The sequence below is a fragment of the Tamandua tetradactyla genome, chromosome 3, assembly GCF_023851605.1.
Source record: "Tamandua tetradactyla isolate mTamTet1 chromosome 3, mTamTet1.pri, whole genome shotgun sequence".
In the NCBI taxonomy this organism is placed as follows: Eukaryota; Metazoa; Chordata; class Mammalia; order Pilosa; family Myrmecophagidae; genus Tamandua; species Tamandua tetradactyla.
Genome location: NC_135329.1, coordinates 84,882,548 through 84,904,978, shown reverse-complemented (window position 1 = coordinate 84,904,978; position 22,431 = coordinate 84,882,548). Strand labels below are relative to the sequence as shown.

At 39.4% G+C, this 22,431-nt stretch overlaps 1 protein-coding gene across 1 annotated transcript in view; it reads right to left on the bottom strand.

The window, feature by feature from the left end:
- The window catches only part of POLR2D (RNA polymerase II subunit D), a 28,651-nt gene extending 9,866 nt beyond the window's left edge, over window positions 1–18,785 (bottom strand). Inside the window, exon 1 of the mRNA XM_077153446.1 lies at window positions 18,656–18,785. Coding sequence (XP_077009561.1) covers window positions 18,656–18,728 — 73 coding nt within the window. The 5' untranslated portion in view covers window positions 18,729–18,785. The remainder of the gene's footprint in view (window positions 1–18,655) is intronic.
- Between the last annotated feature and the right edge of the window lie 3,646 nt (window positions 18,786–22,431).

Sequence of the window (22,431 nt, the reverse complement as noted above, 5' to 3'; positions counted from 1 at the left end):
CACGCCAGAGACAAGTCTCTACCTCTGCTGAAACTTTAGAGTCTTTATACTCCATTTAAAAGTCAAAAGTTTAAATTCCATTAAAAAGTCTGCTTCTAAATATTCTGCACCAGAGACTGGCAGCAAATCTCTGCCTCTGCTGAACTGTAGTGGTTTTATATGCCGTATCTTTACTTTCATCCACACGAGTGAACACTGGATTGGACTGTGTTCACTGGACTGTGAACACAGTACACTGGACTCTATGTGATGCTACAATTTAGATAATATGGGAGGAGCAAGGTAAATTTCTGACATCAAAGAAGCCAATGTAGACATACGATTAACAAATGATGATACATTATTATCCTAATTCGTCCAGTTACTGACTGAAAACTGCACCACAACCAAGGATTATTTTCCTCTGCTTTGCATGTGCTTATATTCTTTATATTTCTATAATGCTAGTATTATATTCAATTTTAAGAACTATCACATTTAGATAAGGCCAAGGTCTCTGATTACACATATTAACAATGTACTTCAAACTCTGTTTTGTATCTGTACTAATCTACTATTTGCTCACTTAACTTGGTTACTGCCTACTTTGTCCTAGGCAGTGGACCAGGAGCTAGAAGTCTCCATCTTTCTGATCTGATAGTCTCATATAGCCCACCAACTCAACCCACTTCAAATATTCCCTATTACCCACATCTCTTGCTCATCATCTTCATTTAAAATAATTCTCTTCAATAACCAAATTTATCTGGAAGTGCAGGGTGCCCCAAATAGCTAAAAGTATCCTGAGAAAAAAATACGAAGTTGGAGGCCTCATGCTACCTGACTTTAAGGTGTATTATGCAGCTACAGGGGACAAAACAGCATGTTACTGGAGTAAAGATGGATATATTGACCAATGGAATCGAATAGAGTGTGTTCAGATATAGACCCTCTCATCTATGGACATTTGATCTTTGATAAGGCAGTCAAGCCAACTCACCAGGGACAGAACAGTCTCTTCAATAAATGGCGCCTAGAGAACTGGATATCCACATGCAAAAGAATGAAAGAGGATCCATATTTCATACCCTATACAAAAATTAACTCAAAATGGATAAAAGACCTAAACATTAGATCTAAGATCATAAAACTTTTAGAAGAAAATGTAGGGAAGTATCTTACAAATCTTATAATAGGAGGCGGTTTCCTAGACCTTATACCCAAAGCAAGAGCACTGAAGAAAGAGAGAAAGAAATGGGAACTCCTCAAAATTAAACACTTTTTGTCTTTTTATTTCTTTTTCTGAATTGACGCAAATATTCTACGAAATGATCATGATGATGAATATGCAACTATGTGATGATATCGTGAATTAGTGATTATATATGTAGAACGGAATGAGCATATGTTAAGAATGTTTGTGTTTCTTTGTTTTATTTTTTTAAAACTTAAACATTAATAAAATAAATTAAAGAAAAAACAAGCTAGTCAAGATGGGATTAATGTAAATCAGAATACAGGAAAAAAGATGATAGTGTATGTACCCTAGACCTTCACCTACTTATGCGACCAAAGCAGAGAGGTTTATTATTTGTAGAACCTAAATTTTCTGTAACACACAATCTTAATCAACCTGTCTGGACAGCTCATTTAAACAACCCAAACTCTTGGGAGTTCAGAATGGGAATGGGGCCTTGCAATTTTGTGTAGCTTCCTGTAATGACAGGACACATCTCAGACTATGGTGGGCTAATAATTAAAAATGGGTCGAGTCCCTTGAGGGTCTGAAGAAGAAGGAAATATAATATGGAACTATCTCATATGGAAACTCTGTAGCCTCTCAACCACTGTGGACTATCAAGAAAATAGGTGAAACCCCTGATTTTGAGGTTTGCCCTCATGAAACTTATTTCTCTAGTGGAAAAGCCAAGACAAGCCATAATGAAGCCTAAGAGTCGCTTCCAGGAAACCTTTTGTGCCTTAGCTGTGCTCTCACTCTAAGCTCAACTCTGCAAGGAAAATCATTAACCTCCCCCCTAGTAGGACATGACATCCAGGGGTGAAAATCCCCCTGTCAACATGGGGTATGACTTCCAGGGATGGGTCTGGCCCTGGGACCGTGGGATAGACAATGCCCTCCTTACCAAAAGGCAGAAAGGAAGTGTAATAAAACAAGGCATCAGGGGGAGGAAGATGGCGGCTGAGTAAGACGCGTGGGTCTTAGTTTCTCCTCCAGAACAGCAACTAAAGAAACAGAAACAATACGAAACAGCTCCCGGAGCCACGAAAGAGACCAAAAAGACAGCGTACCCCATTCTGGAACGGCTGAACAGGCAGGGAGAATCCGCTGCGGTGAGATACCCGAGGGGCGCGCGTTTTCCTGGCCGGGGTGGCTGGCGACTGGGGTCCCCTCCACGCACGTGGCTCCCCGGTCTGACTGGGAACGTTGGATAGCGGGGCCCTCCCGCCACGCTTGGCGTCTTGGGCCAGCTGGACAATTTGGACTGGCACTCCCCCAAGCCGTGGCGGCCAGCGACCCCTCCTTCACGCGCGGTTTCCCAGGCCGACTGCGAGATTCGGATTGGCAAGTTAAAGGAGCCACAGCATCTTTTACTGGTGGGGCCTGCAGACAGACGAGCGCCACGAGCGCCACCTACTGGGCAGGAAAAGAAAAACAGAGCCCAGAGATTTCACAGAAAAACCTTGCAACCAGCCAGGTCCCACATCCAGGGAAATCTGATCAGATACCCAGACACCAGCAGAAAATAATGGATGACGCTCGGAAAATTGAAGATATGGCCCAGTCAAAGGAACAAACCAATAGTTCAAATGAGATACAGGAGCTGAGACAACTAATGCTGAATATACGAACAGAAATGGAAAAACTCTTCAAAAACCAAATCAATAAATTGAGGGAGGACATGAAGAAGACATGGGCTGAACAAAAAGAAGAAATAGAAAATCTGAAAAAACAAATCACAGAACTTATGGGAGTGAAGGACAAAGAAGAAAAAATGGAAAAAACAATGGATACCTACAATGGTAGATCTAAAGAGACAGAAGCTACAATTAGTGAACTGGAGGATGGAACATCTGATTTCCAAAAAGAAACAGAAACTATAGGGAAAAGAATGGAAAAACTTGAGCAGGGGATCAGGGAACTGAATGACAATATGAAGCGCACAAACATACGTGCTGTGGGTATCCCAGAAGGAGAAGAGAAGGGAAAAGGAGGAGAAAAACTAATGGAAGAAATTATCACTGAAAATTTCCCAACTCTTATGAAAGACCTAAATTTACAGATCCAAGAAGTGCAGCGCACCCCAAAGAGAATAGACCCAAATAGGCGTTCTCCAAGACACTTACTAGTTAGAATGTCAGAGGTCAAAGAGAAAGAGAGGATCTTGAAAGCAGCAAGAGAAAAACAATCTGTCACATACAAGGGAAACCCAATAAGACTATGTGTAGATTTCTCAGCAGAAACCATGGAAGCTAGAAGACAGTGGGATGATATATTTAAAATACTAAAAGAGAAAAACTGCCAACCAAGACTTCTATATCCAGCAAAATTGTCCTTCAAAAATGAAGGAGAAATTAAAACATTTATAGACAAAAAGTCACTGAGAGAATCTGTGACCAAGAGACCAGCTCTGCAAGAAAACTTAAGGGAGCACTAGAGTCAGATACGAAAAGACAGAAGAGAGAGGTATGGAGTAAAGTGTAGAAAGAAGGAAAATCAGATATGATATATATAATACAAAAGCCGAAATGGTAGAGGAAAGTATTATCCAAACAGTAATATCACTAAAAGTTAATGGACTGAATTTCCCAGACAGGAGACATAGACTGGCAGAATGGATTACGACCCAGCAATACCACTGCTAGGTATCTACTCAAAGGACTTAAGGGCAAGGACACAGACGGACATTTGCACACCAGTGTTTGTGGCAGCATTGTCTACAATTGCAAAGAGATGGAAACAGCCAAAATGTCCATCAACAGACGAGTGGCTAAACAAACTGTGGCGTATACCTACGATGGAATATTATGCAGCTTTAAGAAAGACTAAACTTATGAAGCATGTAATAACACGGATGGACCTAGAGAACATTATGCTGAGTGAGTCTAGCCAAAAACTAAAGGACAAATACTGTATGGTCCCACTGATGTGAACCGACATTCGAGAATCAGCTTGGAATATATCATTGGTAACAGAGACCAGCAGGAGTTAGAAACAGGGTAAGATAATGGGTAATTGGAGCTGGAGGGATGCAGACTGTGCAACAGGACTAGATACAAAAACTCAAAAATGGACAGCACAATGATACCTAAGTATAATGTAACTATGTTGGAACACTGAATGAAGCTGCACTTGAAATATAGTTTTTTGTTTGTTTGTTTGTTTGTATCTTTTGTTTTTGTTTTTTTCTTTTCCTGTGTTTATATATATAGATATATTTTTTATTAGTATTATTATTTTAATTCTCTTCTCTATATTAACATTCTATATCTTTTTCTGCTGTTTTGCTAGTTCTTTTCCTGAATCGATGCAAATGTACTAAGAAATGATGGTCATACATCTATGTGATGATACTAAGAATTACTGAGTGCATGTGTAGAATGGAATGATTTCTAAATGTTGTTAATTTCTTTTCTTTTCTCTTGATTAATAAAAGAAATAAAAAAAAAAACAAAACAACGCATCAGTAGCCAAGAGAGATCAAACGGAGACAAGAGGCTATTCTGGAGGCTACTCTTATGCAAGCTTCAGTCAGATAGTGCTAACTGCCATGGTTTGCTAAACCTCAACCAACATCACTCCTGTTCACTCGTGAAAACCAGCAGGGCTTGAGATGACACTCTATAGGGGTCTCATTCACTAAATTTGCTTTCCCAAAGCCTACAATTTCCAGAGGATTCCTAGATCAGATAAATCCTGGAACTCAGAGGTACCAGCCTCAATATTATCAATTAATTACATCCCCCTATCCTTTACTGCTGACAGCCCTTCTTAACATGAAAAAGTCAGAACAGACATTGCCTAAGGAGCCTTATAGACTGGGAGAAGGAGCAAAGGAGACGGAGAAGATATAACAGAGAAAATAGGATTTGACAGACCAATGTTACTGCTGAATCACTATACTGAAATTCCTTCTGGACTCCAGTATTTTGGAGCAGCTAGAATGAAGGATTTGAAATAGAAATATGGAAACCTATAACAAACTCTGAAATCTGTTCTGTAACTATTTGTTGAAGTGTACTTTGAAAAGTATCGTTCTTTCTTTCTTTGCTTTTATATATGCTATATTTCACAATAAAAAATGTTAAAAAAAATTAAACACTTTTGTGCATCAAAGAACTTCGTCAAGAAAGTAAAAAGACAGCCTACACAATGGGAGACAATATTTGGAAACAATTTATCAGATAAAGGTCTAGTATTCAGAATATATAAAGAGATTGTTCAACTCAACAACAAAAAGATAGACAACCCAATTACAAAATGGGCAAAAGACTTGAACAGACACTTCTCAGAAGAGGAAATACAAATGGCCAAAAGGCACATGAAAAGATGCTCAACCTCCCTGGCTATTAGGGAAATGCAAATCAAAACCACAGTGAGATATTATCTCACACCTACCAGAATGGCCATTATCACTAAAACAGAAAATGACAAGTGCTGGAGAGGATGTGGAGAAAGAGGCACACTTATCCACTGTTGGTGGGAATGTCAAATGGTACAACCACTGTGGAAGGCAGTTTGATGGTTCCTCAGAAAGCTAAATATAGAATTGCCATATGACCAGGTAATACCATTCTTAGGTATCTACTCAAAGGACATGAGGGTAATGACATAAATGGACATTTGCACACCAATGTTTATAGTAGCATATTCACAATTGCGAAGAGATGGAAACAGCCAAAACGTCCATCATCAGACGAGTGGCTATACAAACTGTGGTATATACAGATAATGGAATATTATGCAGTTGTAAGACAGAATAAAGTTAGGAAGTATGTAATAAGATGGATGGACCTTAAGGACATTATGCTGAGTGAGATTAGTCAGAAACAAAAGGACAAATATGGCATGGACTCACTGCTATGAACTGACATTAGTGAATAAACTTGGAATATTTCGTTGGTAACAGAGACCATCAGGAGACAGAAATAGGGTAAGATATTGGGTAATTGGAAGCTGAAGGGATACAGATTGTGCAACAGGACTGATTGTAGAAACTCAGAAATGGATAGCACAATACTACCTAACTCTAATACAATTATGCTAAAACACTGAATGAAGCTGAATGTGAGAATGATAGAGGGAGGAGGGCTGGGGGCACAAATGAAATCAGAAAGAAAGACGATAAAGACTGAGATGGTATAATCTAGGAATGCCATGAGTCTACAATGATAGTGACTAAATGCACAAATTAAAAAAATGTTTTTGCATGAAGAAGAACAAAGGAATGTGATTACTGCAGGGTGTGGGAAATAGATGGTAATTAATATTTTAAAATTTCAACTTATGTGTGACACTAAAGCAAAAAAGTTTATTTGGGACAAAATTTACATTTGTATAGTGCATTTCCTAATATAACTTCTGTAGACAGCTTAAGTGAACACTGTAAGTACACGGAACCTTGAGCAGGGCATGAGATTTTGCTGGTTTGTACAGAGTGATTTGAACAGTGAATAAAAAAGTATTTGTAACATCCCCTTCAGGGAATGGTGAGAAAGGGGGGAAATTCAACTTCCCCAAGTTGAATTCTTGGTATTCTCACAAGCAGTGTGGACAACCAAAGCTATAAGCTTGAGCCCTCAATCTTGGGGTTTGTTCATATGAAACAGCCCCACAAAGGATATGTCAAGCCTACTTAAAATCAGGCCTAAGAGTCACCCCTAAGAGAATCTCTTTTGTTGCTCAGATGTGGCCTCTCTCTCCAGCCAACACAACAGTCAAACTCACTCCCCGCCCCCTGTCTGCGTGGGACATGACTCCCAGGCATGTGGACCTTCCTGGCAACATGGGACAGAAATCCTAGAATGAGCTGAGATTCAGCATCAAGGGATTGAGAAAACCTTCTTGACCAAAAGGGGGAAGAGCGAAATGAGACAAAATAAAGTGTCCATGGCTGACAGATTCCAAACAGAGTCGAGAGGTTATTTTGGAGGTTATTCTTATGCATTAAATAGCTATCACCTTGTTAGTTAAGATGTAATGGAGAGGCTGGAGGGAACTGCCTGAAAATGTAGAGCTGTGTTTCAGTAGCCACGTTTTTTGAAGAGGATTATATAATGATATAGCTTTCCCAATGTAACTGTGTGATTGTGAAAACCTTGTGTCTGATGCTCCTTTTGTGTATCTTATCAAGAGATGAGTAAAACATATGGAACAAAAATAAGTAATAGGGGGAACAAATGTTAAAATAAATTTAGATTGAAACGCCAGTGATCAATGAAAGAGAGAGGTAAGGGGTATGGTGTATATGAATTTTTTTCTGTTGTCTTTTTATTTCTTTTTTCTGAATTGATGCAAATGTTCTAAGAAATGATCATGATGATGAATATGCAACTATGTGATGTTATTGTGAATTACTGATTATATATGTAGAATAGAATGATCATAAGTTAAGAATGTTTGTGTTTGTTATATTTTTTAAAAATTTAAAAATTAATTTAAAAAACTGATTAAAAAGATAATTCTCTTGACCAATGGTTCTATAAGTAATCTTTAAAAATTAGGTTTCAAAGAAAAAAACCAATAGCATCTTTCCATAATACATAGCAACATTTACCTAAATTTTCAGATAAATAGTGAAAAACAGTAACATCCCCTTAAGAAAACCATTCTTTGCCCACATTCCCATAAGAGCTTATGTTCCTAATATTTACCACAAAGTGTTAAGAGCTTGTTTGTTTCTGTCTTTCCCATTTATCAGTGAGTTTCTCCAGAGCAGGGGTCATGTTTCCTTCATGCTTAAAATCCCTCAAGTGATGAAAAGGGTAGTACTTGTTTGCCAGAGCTACTGTGACAAATGCCACAGACCAGATGGCGTAATCAAGCAACCAGTATTTATTCTATTTGGAGGATAAAGTTCAAAATAAAGTGTCACCAGGATAAAGTTTTCTCTGAAATCTGTAGATTCTGGTGGTGGCTTGCTGGCATAACTTAATCTCTACAACCATAACATGTAGCAATCTGTCTCCTGATTCTATATCTAAACTTTCCTGTTTATAAGGACTCCAGTCATAATCGATCAAGACCCATCTTGATTGAATTTCACCTCACCTTAACTAAAAGGATCTTTGAAAATCCTATTTACAAAAGGGTTTACACCCAAAGGACCAAAGATTAGGACCTGAGCATGTCTTTGTGGGGGACAGAGTTTAATAATCCTACAGGTGGCTATTTCAGTAGGTAAGCAATTATATTTTCCCTCAATTACAGAACAGTTTAATGGATTTGTTTAGTTAGGAAGGGGGTGACGGGTGTGATGGAATTTATGTAATCCTTTTTTGGAAAAATTGGCCTATCTTCAATAGATATGCTGTTAATTACATCAAAAAGATGGACAAATTTTATTTGTGAACAAATACGGTTGTGAATACTACCACTAAAAACTCTCAGAGGGGCCAAGATGGCAGTTTACTGATGTCTGGGATTTAATTCGTTCTCCAGAGCAGCTAGTTAATAGCCAGGAACAGTACGGAACAACTGCTGGGGCCCCATCAGTGACCGAACACACAGTGCACCCCAGTCTGGACGAGCTGTGACCCCACCCAGAACGGTGAGTTCCCCGAACTGTGGTGGCCAGTGCCCCTCCCCCACAGGCTGCATCCCAGAGGGGAAAGGAAAGAGAATTTAGCAGCTGCAGGGGCTGACCACAACCCAGCTCCAATTGTGGAATTAATTAAAAAATTGTGACACTAAAAGTAGGCCCCAGCTCAGCTGAACCTCCAGTCAAAGTGGAGGTTGCTGGTTTTTGCCCCAGTGCAGAGGGCCAGGGCTGATGGAAAAAGAAAAAAAAGAAACAGAGGTTTTTTTGATCTGTAGCATGTAATACTTGAAAGGGTCTGGGCCCTGAAGAAAGGAGGGGGCACACAGGACCTGAAGATACACAAAGCAACATACCAACTTAAACTCTTGTTTGGCAAACCCAAGGAATAGGAGCCGGCTCTGGAAAGGATTTTTCTTTTTCTTTTTTGTGGCTGTTTCTGTGGCTTGACTACTCTTTGGATACAGTTCCAAGACTTCTCAGGCTCCAACTGCCCCAGGCATAGGCAGAATTAAGCTTGTCTGAGTGTTTGTCTGGACACTGTGGCTTAGCTGGAGTGGGGGGGACCCAGCTCAGGTGGATTCCCTCCCTCAAGGAATTCACACCCCAGGGTTTGGAAAACTGGAGCCTTTAAAGCCAGCCTACAACCTCTCCTCTGTCTCAACCACACCCCTAGCAAGGAGAGTCTGCTGAAGTTAAAGGTACTGCATCACCCTATGCTGGCACGACCCGCAGGCCGAAAAGCGCCACATACTGGCAGGACAGGGAAAACGCAGAGTTCAGAGGCTTCAGAGGAAAGCCTTTCAATCTGCTGGATCTCACCCACATGGAAAACTGACCCAGGTGACTCTTTCCTCCTAAGAAGAGGCATTCTGATCTGGGAAAATCTGACTGGGGTCTATAATACGTAAAACAGGGGAGGGGGAAAGCACCATACAGGAAAGGCAAGAAACAAGTAAACAAGAAGTGAAAAATTCTGATATGTTAAAACCTAAGCTAGAGATCCAGAATAAGTTGAACTAAATGTCAAAGAACAGAGAGACAACAAAGTCATTCAGCAAGAAAATCCTAGGTAAAAAAAGTGAAAAGAATCTCCAGAATAAATTAATTAAGGTAATTAAATGCCTAGACGCCAGCAAAAAATAATGAATCATACTAGGATAATTGAAGATATGGCCCAGTCAGAGGAACAAACCAACAATTAAATGAGATACAGGAGTTGAAACAATTAATTCAGAATGTTGGAAAAGACATGGAAACCTCATCAAAAATCAAATCAATGAACTGAGGGAGGATATAAAGAAGGCAAGGAATGAACAAAAAGAAGAAATTAAAGTCTGAAAATACAAATTATGGAACTGATGGCATTGAAAGGCACAGTAAAAGATGAAAAAAAAAAAAAGAACCGAAACCAACAATGTCAGATTTCATGAGGCAGAAGATAGGATTAGTGAACTGGAGGACAGAACATCTGAAATCCGACAAACAAGAGAAAATACAGGGAAAAGAATGGAAAAATATGAGCAGGGACTCAGGGAACTGAATAACATGAAGCACACAAACATACATCTTGTGGATGTTTCAGAAGAAGAGAAGGAAAAAGGAGGAGGAAAACTAATGGAGGAAATTATCACTGAAAATTTCCAACTCTTATGAAAGACTTAAAATTACAGATCCAAGAAGTGCAGTGTACCCCAAAGAGAACAGATCCAAATAGACGTACTCCAAGATGCTTATTAATGAGAATGTCAGATGTCAAAGAGGAAGAGAGAATCTTGAAAGTAGCAAGAGAAAAGCAATCCATCACATACAAGGGAAGCCCAACAAGACTGCAAAGATTTCTCAGCAGAAACCATGGAGGCGAGAAGACAGTGGAATGATATATTTAAGTTACTAAAAGAGAAAAATTGCCAATCAAGAATTCTAATTCCAGCAAAACTGTCCTTCAAAAATGAGAGGGGGAATTAAAATATTTTCAGAGAAAAAAATCACTGAAAGAATTTGTGACAAGAGACCAGGTCTGCAAGAAATACTAAAAGGAACACTAGAGACAGATAGGAAAAGACAGGAGAGAGTGGTGTAGAGAAGAGTGTAGAAATGAAGACTATTGGTAAAGGTAAAAAGAAGAAAAATTAGATATAACATATAAAATCCAAAAGGCAAAATGGTATGAGAAAATACTACCCATGCAGTAATAACACTAAATATTAGTGGATTAAGCTCCCCAATCAAAAGACATACACTGGGAGAATGGATTAAAAAACAGGACTCAGGTTTTTCTCTACCTCTTGAAACACTGTCTAGGTGTTCTGTTTTTTTTTTTTTTTTACAGAGAGAAGGAAGGAAGGATAGAAGGAAGGAAGGAAGGAAGAAAGGGAAACATCTTTTAAACATTTTCTTGTTTTATTGTATTCTGTTTCTCCGTATTTGTTACATGGGCTGGGGCCGGGAATCGAACCGAGGTCCTCCGGCATAGCAGGCAAGCACTTTGCCCGCTGAGCCACCGCGGCCCGCCCCTCTGTTTTTATCTGAAATAAAAGTTTGCCTGAAAAAGAAACAGAACCCATCTATATGCTGTCTACAGGAAACACATCTTAGACTCAAGGATAAACACAGATTGAAACTGAAAGGTTGGGAAAAGATATTTCATGCAAATAACAATCAGAAAAGAGCAGGAGAAGCTATACTAATACCCAACATATTAGACTTCAAATGTAAAGCAGTTAAAAGAGACAAGGACACTGAGTATTAATAAAAGGAACAACTGAACAAGAAGACATAACAATCATAAATATTTATGCACCGAGCCAGAATGCTCCAAAATACATGAGGCAAACACTGAAAAGAGAAATAGACACGTCTACCATAATAGTTGGAGACAATTCCACAGTCTCATCAATGGACAGAATATCTAGACAGAAGATCAATAAAGAAACAGAATTTGAATAATACAATAAATGAGCTAGACTTAACAGACATTTATAGAACACCGCACCCCACAACATCAGGATACACCTTTTTCTCAAGTGCTCATGGATCATTCTCAAAGATAGACCATATGCTGGGTCACAAAGCAAGTCTCAATAAATGTAAAAAGACTGAAATCATATGACACACTTTCTCAGATCATAAAGAAATGAAGCTGGAAATCAATAACAGGCAGAGTGCCAAAAAATTCACAAATATATGGAGGCTCAACAACACACTCTTAAACAATTGTGGGTCAAGGAAGAAATTACAAGAGAAATCAGTAAATATCTCGAGGCAAATGAAAATGAAAACACAACATATCAAAATTTAAAGGATGCAGCAAAGGCAGTGCTAAGTGGGAAATTTATTGCCCTAAATGCCTATATCAAAAAAGAAGAAAGGGCAAAAATGGAGGAATTAACTGTCCATTTGGAAGAACTAGAGAAAGAACTGCAAAGTAACCCCAGAGTAAGCAAAAAGAAAGAAATAATGAAGATGAGAGCAGAAATAAATGAAACTGAGGACATGAAAACAATCGAGAAAATAAAAAAAACAAGAAGTTGGTTCTATGAGAAAATCAATAAGATTGATGGACCCTTAGTGAGGGTGAAAAAAGAAGAGAGAGGATGCAAATAAATAAAATCAGAAATGGAAGAGGAGACATAACCACTGACCCTGCAGAAATAAAGGAAGTAATGAGAGGACACTATGAACAACTTTATGCTAATAAATTCAACAATGCAGAAGAAATGGACAACTTCCTAGAAAGGTATGAACAACCAACATCGACTCGAGAAGAAACAGATGACCTCAACAAACAATCATTAGTAAAGAAACTGAATTAGTTATTAAGAAGTTCCCCAAAAAGAAAAGTCCAGGACAAGATGGCTTCACATGTGAATTCTACCAAACATTCAAGGAAAAATTAGTACCAATCCTAGTCAAACTCTTCAAAAAAAATTGAACAGGAGGGAAAGCTACCTAACTCTTTCTATGAAGCCAACATCACCCTCATACCAAAGTCAGACAAAGATATTACAAAAAAAGAAAATTATAGACCAATCTCTCTAATGAATACAGATGCAAAATCCTCAACAAAATACTTACAAATTGAATCCAGCAGCACATTAAAAAAATTATACACCATGATCAATTAGTATTCATCCCAGTGTATGCAAGGATGGTTCAATATAAAAAATTCCATTAATGTAATACACCATGTCAACAAAACAGAAAAACCACATGATCATCTCGATTGATACAGAAAAGGCATTTGACAAAATTCAACATCCTTTCCTGTTGATAACACTTCGAAAGATAGGAATAGAAGGGAACTTCCTCAACGTGATAAAGGGAATATATGAAAAAACCACAGCTAACATCATCCTCAAAGGGGAAAATCCAAAAACTTTCCGCTTAAGACCCGGAACAAAACAAGGATGTCCACTATCACCACTGTTATTTAACACTGTGTCGGATGTTTTAGCAAGAGCAATTAGACAAGAAAAAGAAGTACAAGGCATCAAAATTGGAAAGCAAGAAGTAAAACTCTCAATCTTTGCAGATGATATGACACTATATGTTGAAAACTCCGAAAAATGCACCGCAAAACTACTAGACCTAATAAATGAGTATAGCAAAGTGGCAAGTTATAAGGTCAACACTCAAAAATCTGTAGTGTTTCTATACACTAATAATGAACAATCTGAGGGGGAAATCAAGAAAAGAATTCCATTTACAACTGCAACCAAAAGAATAAAATATTTAGGAATAAATTTAACTAAAGAGACAAAAGACCTATAAAAAGTACACTCAAGAAATTGTTAAAAGAAATCACAGAAGACCTAAATAAATGGAAGGGCATACTTGTTCATGGATTGGAAGATTAAATATAGTTCAGATGTCAATTCTACCTAAATTAATTTACAGATTCAATGCAATATCAATTAAAATCCCCAAAACTTACTTTTCAGAAATAGAAAAATCAATAATCAAATTCCTCTGGAAGGGCAGTGTTCTAGTTTGCTAGCTGCCAGAATGCAATACCAGAAACAGAATGGCTTTTAAAAAGGAGAATTTAATAAGTTGCTAGTTTACAGTTCTAAGGATGAGAAAATGTCCCAATTAAAACAAGTCTATTGAAATGTCCAATCTAAGGCATCCAGGGAAAGATACCCTGGTTCAAGAAGGTCGATGAAGTTCAAGGTTTCTCTCTCAAGTGGAAGGGCACATGGCAAACACAGTCAGAGTTTCTCTCTCATCTGGAAATCTCATCTCATCATGGTGAACATGGCCTTATCTGCTAGCTTCTTCTCCTGGCTTCTTGTTTCATGAAGCTCCCTGGGAGGCATTTTCCTTCTGCACCTCCAAAGGTCGCTGGCTGGTGGACTCTGCTTTTCGTGGCTATGTCATTCTGCTCTGCTATCTCTGAATCTCTTTCATTCTCTAAAATGTTTCCTCTTTCAAAGGACTCCAAAAACTTGTCAAGACCGACCCAAATGGGTGCAGACATGTCATCACCTAATTCAGCTAAACAACCACTCTTGATTAAAACACATCTCCAGGGAGATGATCTGATTACAACTGCAAACATACAGTATTGAATAGGGATTATTCTGCCTTTATGAAATGGGATTTAGATTAAAACATGGCTTTTCTAGGGGACATACATCCTTTCAAACCGGCACTGGCAGGGTGCCCTGAATAGCTAAAAGTATCCTGAGGAAAAAAAAAGGAGTCAGAGGTCTCACGTTACCTGTCTTTAAGGCATATTATGAAGCTACAGCAGTCAAAACAGCATGGTACTGGCATAAAGATAGATATATTGAGCAATGGAATCAAACAGAGTGTTCAAATATAGACCCTCTCATCTATGGACAATTGATCTTTGATAAGGTAGTTAAGCAAACTCACCAGGGACAGAACAGTCTCTTCAATAAACAGTGCCTGGAGAACTGGATAATCACACACAAAAGAGTGAAAGAGGATCCATATCTCACACCCTATACAAAAGTTAACTCAAAATTGATCAAAGACCTAAACATTAGATCTAAGACCATAAAACTGTTATAAGAAAATGTAGGGAAATATCTTATAAATCTTATACTAGGAGGCGGTTTCCTAGACCTTACACCCAAAGCAAGAGCACTGAAGAAAGAAAGAAAGAAATGGGAACTCCTCAAAATTAAACACTTTTGCACATCAAAGAACTTAGTCAAGAAGGTAAAAAGACAGCCTACACAAAGGGAGACAATATTTGGAAACAATATATCAGATAAAGGTCTAGCATCCAGAATATATAAAGAGACTGTTCAGCTCAACAACAAAAAGACAGACAACCCAATTAGAAAATGGACAAAAGACATGAACTGACACTTCTCAGAAGAGGAAATACAAATGGCCAAAAGGCACATGAAAAGATGCTCAACTTCCCTGGCTATTAGGGAAATGCAAATCAAAACCATAATGCGATATTATCTCACACCCACCAGAATGGCCAGTATCAATAAAACAGAAACGACAAGTGCTGGAGAGCATATGGAGAAAGAGGCACACTTATTCACTGTTGGTGGGAACATAAAATGGAACAAACGCTGTGGAAGGAAGTTTGGTGTTCCTCAGGAAGCTAAGCATAGAACTGCCACAAGACCCAGCAATACCATTGCTACGTATCCACTCAGAGGACATGAGGGCAAGGACACAAACGGACATTTGCACACCAATGTTTATAGCAGCATATTTACAACTGCCAAGAGATAGAAACAGCCAAAATGTCCATCAACAGACGAGTGGCTAAACAAGCTGTGGTATATACATATGACGGAACATTTGGCAGCTGTAAAAGAGAATAAAGTTATAAAGTATATAACAACACGGATGGACCTTAAGGACATTATGCTGAGTGAGATTAGCCAGAAACAAAAGGACAAATATGGTATGGTCTCACTGATAAGAACTGACATTAGTGAATGAACTTGGAAAACTTCAGTTTGTAATAGAGACCATCAGTAGTTAGAAATAGGGTAGACATTGGGTATTTGGAGCTGAAAGGATACAGATTGTGCAACAAGACTGATTGTAAAATTCAGAAATGGATAGCACAATACTACCTAACTGCAATACAACTATGTTAAAAGACTGAATGAAGCTGAATGTGAGAATGATAGAGGGAGGAGGGCTGGGGGCTCAAATGAAATAAAAAAGAAAGATGATAAAGACTGAGATGGTATAATCTAGGAATGCCTAGAGTGTATAATGATAGTGACTAAATGTACACATTTAAAAATGTTTTTGCATAAGGAAGAACAAAGGAATGTCAATACTGCAGGGTTTTGAAAATAGATGGTAATTAATATTTTAAAACTTGAACTTATGTGTGAGACTAAAGCAAAAAATTTGGTACCTAATTTACATTTTGACTAGTGCATTTCCTAATATGTTATGTGGACAGCTTAATTGAACACCACGGTACATAGAACCTTAAGTAGGGAATGAGATTTTGTAGGTTTGTCCAGTGTGATGCACCGATAAATCCCAGTGATTTGAACAGTGAATAAAAAATTATTTGCAAAGTCCCCTTGGGGGAATGGTGAGAAAGGGGGAAAATTCAACCTCCCCAAGTTGAATTCTTAATATTCTCACAAGCAGCGGGGATAACCAAAGCAATAGGCTGAGCCCCCAATCTTGGGGGTTGTTCATATTAAACTTAACTCCGCAAAGGATAGGCTAATTCCACTTAAAATCAGTTCTAAGAGTTACCCCCAAGAGAACCTCTCTTGTTGCTCAGATGTGGCCTCTCTCTCTCCAGCCAACACAACAAGCAAACACACCACCCTCCCCCAGTCTACGTGGGACATAACTCCCCGGGGTGTGGACCTTCCTGGCAATGTGGGACAGAAATCCTACATGAGCTGGGACTCAGCACATTCACAAGGGATTGAGAAAACCTTCTCCACCAAAAGGGGGAAAGAGTGAAATGAGACAAAATAAAGTGTCAATGGCTGAGAGATTCCAAACAGAGTTGAGAGGTTATCCTGGAGGCTATTCTTACGCATAATATAGATGATACACCTTTTTAGTTAAGGTGTAATGGAGAGGCTGGACGGAACTGGCTGTAAATATAGAGCTATGTTCCAGTAGCCATGTTTCTTGAAGATGATTGTATAATGATATAGCTTTCCCAATGTGACTGTGTGACCGTGAAAACCTTGGGTCTGACTCCTTTTATCTACCTTATTGACAGATGAGTAAAACATATGGATTAAAAATAAATAAATAGGAACAAATGTTAAAATAAATTTAGTAGATTGAAATGCTAGTGATCAATGAAAGGGAGGGGTAAGGGGTACTGTATGTATGAATTTTTTTATGTTTTCTTTTTATTTCTTTTTGTGAATTGATGCAAATGTTCTAAGAAACAATCATGATGATGAATATACAACTACTGTGATGATATTGTGAGTTACTGATTATATATGTAGAATGGAATGATCATATGGTAAGAATGTGAGTGTGTGTTGGTATGTTTAATAAATAAAAGAAAAAAACTCTCAGAAACTTTCAATAGTCCTATATATTCTTTTAATCCTACAATGAAATATTACACATTTACTTACTTTACATCCCCCAGCAAAGGCATACTTTACCTTTTCAGTGCTTACTGCTTATCTATATATCTAAATGCATTCTAAAATACATAATATAAATTGTATATGGTTATACCAGTTCAGAAGTTAATTTAGAGATACTGCGAACTCTGATACCATAAACTGATAGGATCTACGTTCTAATTACACTCCATTCAATAAAACTTCATGTGTACCAGATGTTATACTTAAGTTTATCAAAATAAATTGCGTTAAAGAAAAAACTAAAAAGTACCTAGACAAAATCCAAGTGCAAAAAATTGGGTTAACATAATGAAATTAAGAAAACTACCTCCTTTTTACTTATTATACCTTTAGCCCTTAAAAAAGAAACTAACGTTTATTTCCATTATGTCTATAAATTTCCATGAAGCTGTCCTATGGCAATAACAGCACAAACATTAGACCATCACTTCTGTATTCTGTTAAGTAAACTGGAAGTAATCCTTACATACATTAACAAATAATACCAGTACTGTAGAGGAACCATTAAGTAAGATACAGCCCACTGAAAGAATAGGACATTTCTTCACAAAGTCTCGCTGAATTAAAAGGCTGTAGAATTTCTATAGCATAACTCCTTATTGGAAAGAAAAAAGTGTATGGGTGTATATGCCTAATTGCTAAATAAGCCTAAGATTAGTTCTGAAAGATAAGCACTAAATCGCAGTACTCTGGATAAAAAGGGTGCGAAATTTCACTTTTTATTTTGGGTATAATAATTTTTAAAACGGGAGAGGATTGTTAGAGCGCCTGCGTTTTTCAGTACCTTTAATAAGATAAAGCATTTTAAATTCTTACGCTTTCTGCCAGTTTTGGGTTTCTAAATTACAAATCACGTACCTCCCCGGTACCACCATGCCGTTATTTATTACGCATAATAAACTTCTAAACCAAGTGACACGAGGCCGCCGAGGAGACACCGTGGGGATAGCTGGGTTTGGAGCCCTCCTACAGTGGGGCCCGAAACTCCTCACCCAGGCCGTGGGCCCGCCCGGGCGCAAGCGAGCGTCGAACCCGACCTCCGGGAGTTACCCAATTACTACGGCCTCCCCCAACAACGTGCGTCCCCGCGAAAACCAACCCGGCCCTACTATCCGCGCCGAGGACGCCATGGCTGGGGGCGTGAGAGCCAGTTGGCCCCATCCCTCCCAAGGCGCCGCGCATGCGACGCCAAGGGCATGAGGATCCTTGCCCGGGCCCATCCCGCGTCGGCAACCCTTCCTTGGCTCTCGGAAGAAGTGGGCAGCCAGGTAACCGCTCGCCTCCTCCAGCTTGCCTCACCTTTGGGAAAGATGAGCTGCGAAGCGTCCTCCTCCACGTCGCCAGTCCGCGGATCGCTGCCGCCCGCCGCCATGGCCCCTAAGTGCAGCGCGCAGGTCCTGACGCCGCCGGAAGCGCCCCGGGGCGTGGTCTGGGGAGGGCGGGGCCAAAAGGCGAGTGGGTGGGGCGTCGTGCGGATGGGTGGGGCGTCGTACGGGTGGTTGGGGCATCGTGCCGCGCGGGAAGCGGTCTGGGGCAACCGCGCCGCCCTCCTCTTTCTCGGAAAGTCCCGGTGGCGCGTCCAGGGCCGGATCCTAACTCCTGAGCCTTGGCCTCCTCTTGGGGAGTGCAGGTGACTCTTGGGCCCGGGCCACGGTTAGATGAGACGCTGGGAAGCGCTCAAGGATGGAGCACTGAGCAGGAGACTCCAAAACCATACGGTGGGATTTCTGCAAATGCCTTAAACGTTTAAGACCTGCTGTGGGTTTGTAGCGGGTAGTTGGATACTTCTGAGCGGGTGAACAGTAATACTTTTAAATTTTAAAGAGAGACTTAACTTTTTTAAAGAGAGACTTTTAACACATCTGTTGGAACATGTGGGTGGTACATAGAAATTTAAGCAAATGGAAAAGGATGCTTTTATTTTAACTCTAGAGAAAATGAAAAGGTCGTACAACCAAGTAATCATAATGCAGGACTGGGCTCAGCAGTGAAAAATAGTTAGGACATCACAATGTAAACTCTACTGATTTAACCAAAAATGAGTCGAAATATACCATACAAGAATACATGCCTGTTCCTTTGGTTTATGAATGTGATAATTTTTCAAAAGATTGATTTGCTCTGCGTCCGTATTTCCAGAAGATATACATTGGGTCACATCATAGAGGGTTATGGAGCAACTACTACTAGATATAGGACTATCTGCTGGTCCAGGGATTAGCCTGATAGCCAACACTTGGTACCCTTTGCACATGGACAGCAGGAGGTCAACATATGAAGAGAGAAGAAAGGAGAATAATAAATAACACATGTAGGGATGCGTCACAGGGCAGTTTATTCATAATGCTTTTTCATTCATGAAATCTTTATAAACAAGAATGTGCAAGGCTCTGGAGTTAGAAAGATAAATCAGTCACAGATCTTAAACCACAACAAACTCACAAAGAGTAGTCTATGTAAGATCTGGGCATAATTAAACATAATAAAGGACAGAAAGCGGCAAATCCTAGGAGGTAAAGTCAAAGAAAGTGCTATGGAGGGATATGGAGAAAAGGAGTTCACTTCTGGTTGGGGTTAGGTAGGTGGGTCACAGGAGGATGTGGGATAAGAACTGGCATTGGAATTGTTCCCTAACATTTAGTCAAACAGAAATGGGGAGAGGAGTAATGTGAAAGAAATTTTCAAGTACATAAGAGGGATAGTCACTCTTTTTTTTTTTAATTTTTATTTTGAAAAGATTTCAAACTTACAGGACAGTTGCAGCAATAACACAAACCCCATACAGAGAATTCCACCATAAATGCCCCAGACCCAAATCTACCGATTTTAACATGTTCCTACCTTCATCGGTCTTTCCTTTCATCCTTCTGTCCTTCCTTCCCTTTCTTTCATCCTTCCCATCCTTCCATCCTTCCATTCTGTCTGTATTTGTCTGTTTTCTGAACATTTGAGAGCAGATTGCACACTTGATAATCCTTGAACAAACAATACTTCCATGTATGTTTCCTATGAACAAGGTTATTTATATAATCATCTTAAGTTCAGTTATCAAGTGCAAGAAATTTTACATTAATATATAGCTTGCATTCTGTATTTTATTATGTCCTAATAATGTTCTTTTTGAGCCTTGTCTTCATTCTTAGAGCCCATCCAGATATTCACTCTTTAAGGTAAATTCAAATTTCAGTTTCCTTAAATGTCATTTTCAAGGTATCATTCTTGGGAAATGAAGGAAAAATAATTATAAAGACCTTATACAAACATGGAAAACTGTTATAATAAAATTTTCATTAATGTCACTCTATGTTTTCAATCAAAAGAATAATAAAAAGAAATTATAGTCACCTTTCACAACCTATTACAGTACTTTTCAAAGGAAGGACCCCAAGTGAGCTGAGTTGCCCATATTTTCTGCCTGGATCCAGGTGTTCTGCCCCTAACATAGAATGATAACATGTTTCCCAGTTCTCCGAATACTTGAAGTTATTGTACAGAACCTCCCAATTTCAGGTCATTTCCAATACGTGTTTGAGAAACTGGTTGTCTACTTCTACCTGAGAAGCCCTCCCACCCTGAAGTCCAGCCAGGCTTACTTCAAGGAGTCTTTCCTAATCTTCCAGATCATAAGGACAGTCTAGCTTGAGGGGCTTTGCCACTTCCTTTCAAGTGCCTGGAGAAACTTGAGATTCCCCAGGACTTGATACTTGTCCATGTGTCCCCATACACTCCCAGCCCTGGGTGATAGTCCACACACCCAGTGGTACATATGGCCGTGGTACCACTGGGTACTCCTTCCTTACTGGGGCTGGGCAGAACGTTTCCAGCAGCTTCACGTAGACTCACAGTTCTGACAAAAAGCAGATCAGACTCAGAGAAGTAAGGAGTTGCCTGGTTTCTAAGTAGCAGTACCAAGATTTCAGCCTCAGGCCTTCAGAGTCCAAGACTGTGCAGATTGCAGTTTTCAGTACCCTGGGTCATTTCTTTGGTTGTAAGCCAAGGTCAGATCAAAGAGTGGGGATGCTGGGGGCGGGAGGTGTCTGATGGCAGCAGAAATTTGTTGAGTAACAAACGGTCAGCTGGCAATCCCTCCTGCTCCTTTTCCCCATCAGTGTAGTGTTGCGGTTTTGAAACTGGAGGGTCATTTGCTTTTCAATTGGCTGTGGCACACAGGAGTTGTACACATAGAAATAGAGCAAGTAAGGCTACAGAAAGAGACCCTAGAATCCTAGTCTGACAGCCTCATTTTACGATGAGAAGAGGCAGGACTGGCAGGAAATTACCCAAAGCATTACTTCCTCAGGACTCTACTATGGTCCTTTGTGCAGTATTGATTCAGAAAATCAAGTTTCCTCCACCAGCCCATTGAATACTGTTTACAAAACCAGATAGTCAAGCCAAGAACAGAACCTAGACTGAGCCGGAAGCAGCTTTACAGTGCCTCCACCACCCCTACTCTCACCTCTACTGATCTCCGATCAGATAGCTGATTTTTCACATTTCAGAAGAATGTGAGATCTTTTAAAGCTGCCCTTTAGTCTTTTTTTTTTTTGTATGCTGTATCGTGGGGTTACATTTATTTTTCCATGTGAGTATCCCATTATTGCAGCATCATTTGTTGATTTTTTTTTTCTTTTTTTGGAAGTGCATGGACCGGAAATCAAACCCAGGGTCTCCTGCATGGCAGGCAAGAATTCCACCATTGAACTACCCTTGCACCCCTTGCCCTTTGGTCTTTAAAAGAAAAAAAGGCAAAAGGGAGTCCCATGCTGTTTGACTACAGGTGTCAACTGTAATCTCTTGAACTTCCATTTCTTTTGAAGAAACAGGGTTCCTCTTTGCACACACCAGGGTTTAGCCAACAACCTGCACTGTTTCCAAAATTATCGCCTGAGCCTGATAGCATGGGTATCTGTGGCCAGGTGTTTCAGAGTTCCACTGGGTGTAAGGGCCTCAGGTGTAATTAAAAAAAATAAAGTTCATCCTCCTTGCAAATGAGAATGTAAGCCAAAGACTGAGAATCCTCAGTAGTTTATGAATGCTGTTATGCTAAGAGAAATTACTGTTTGCCAGTTTTT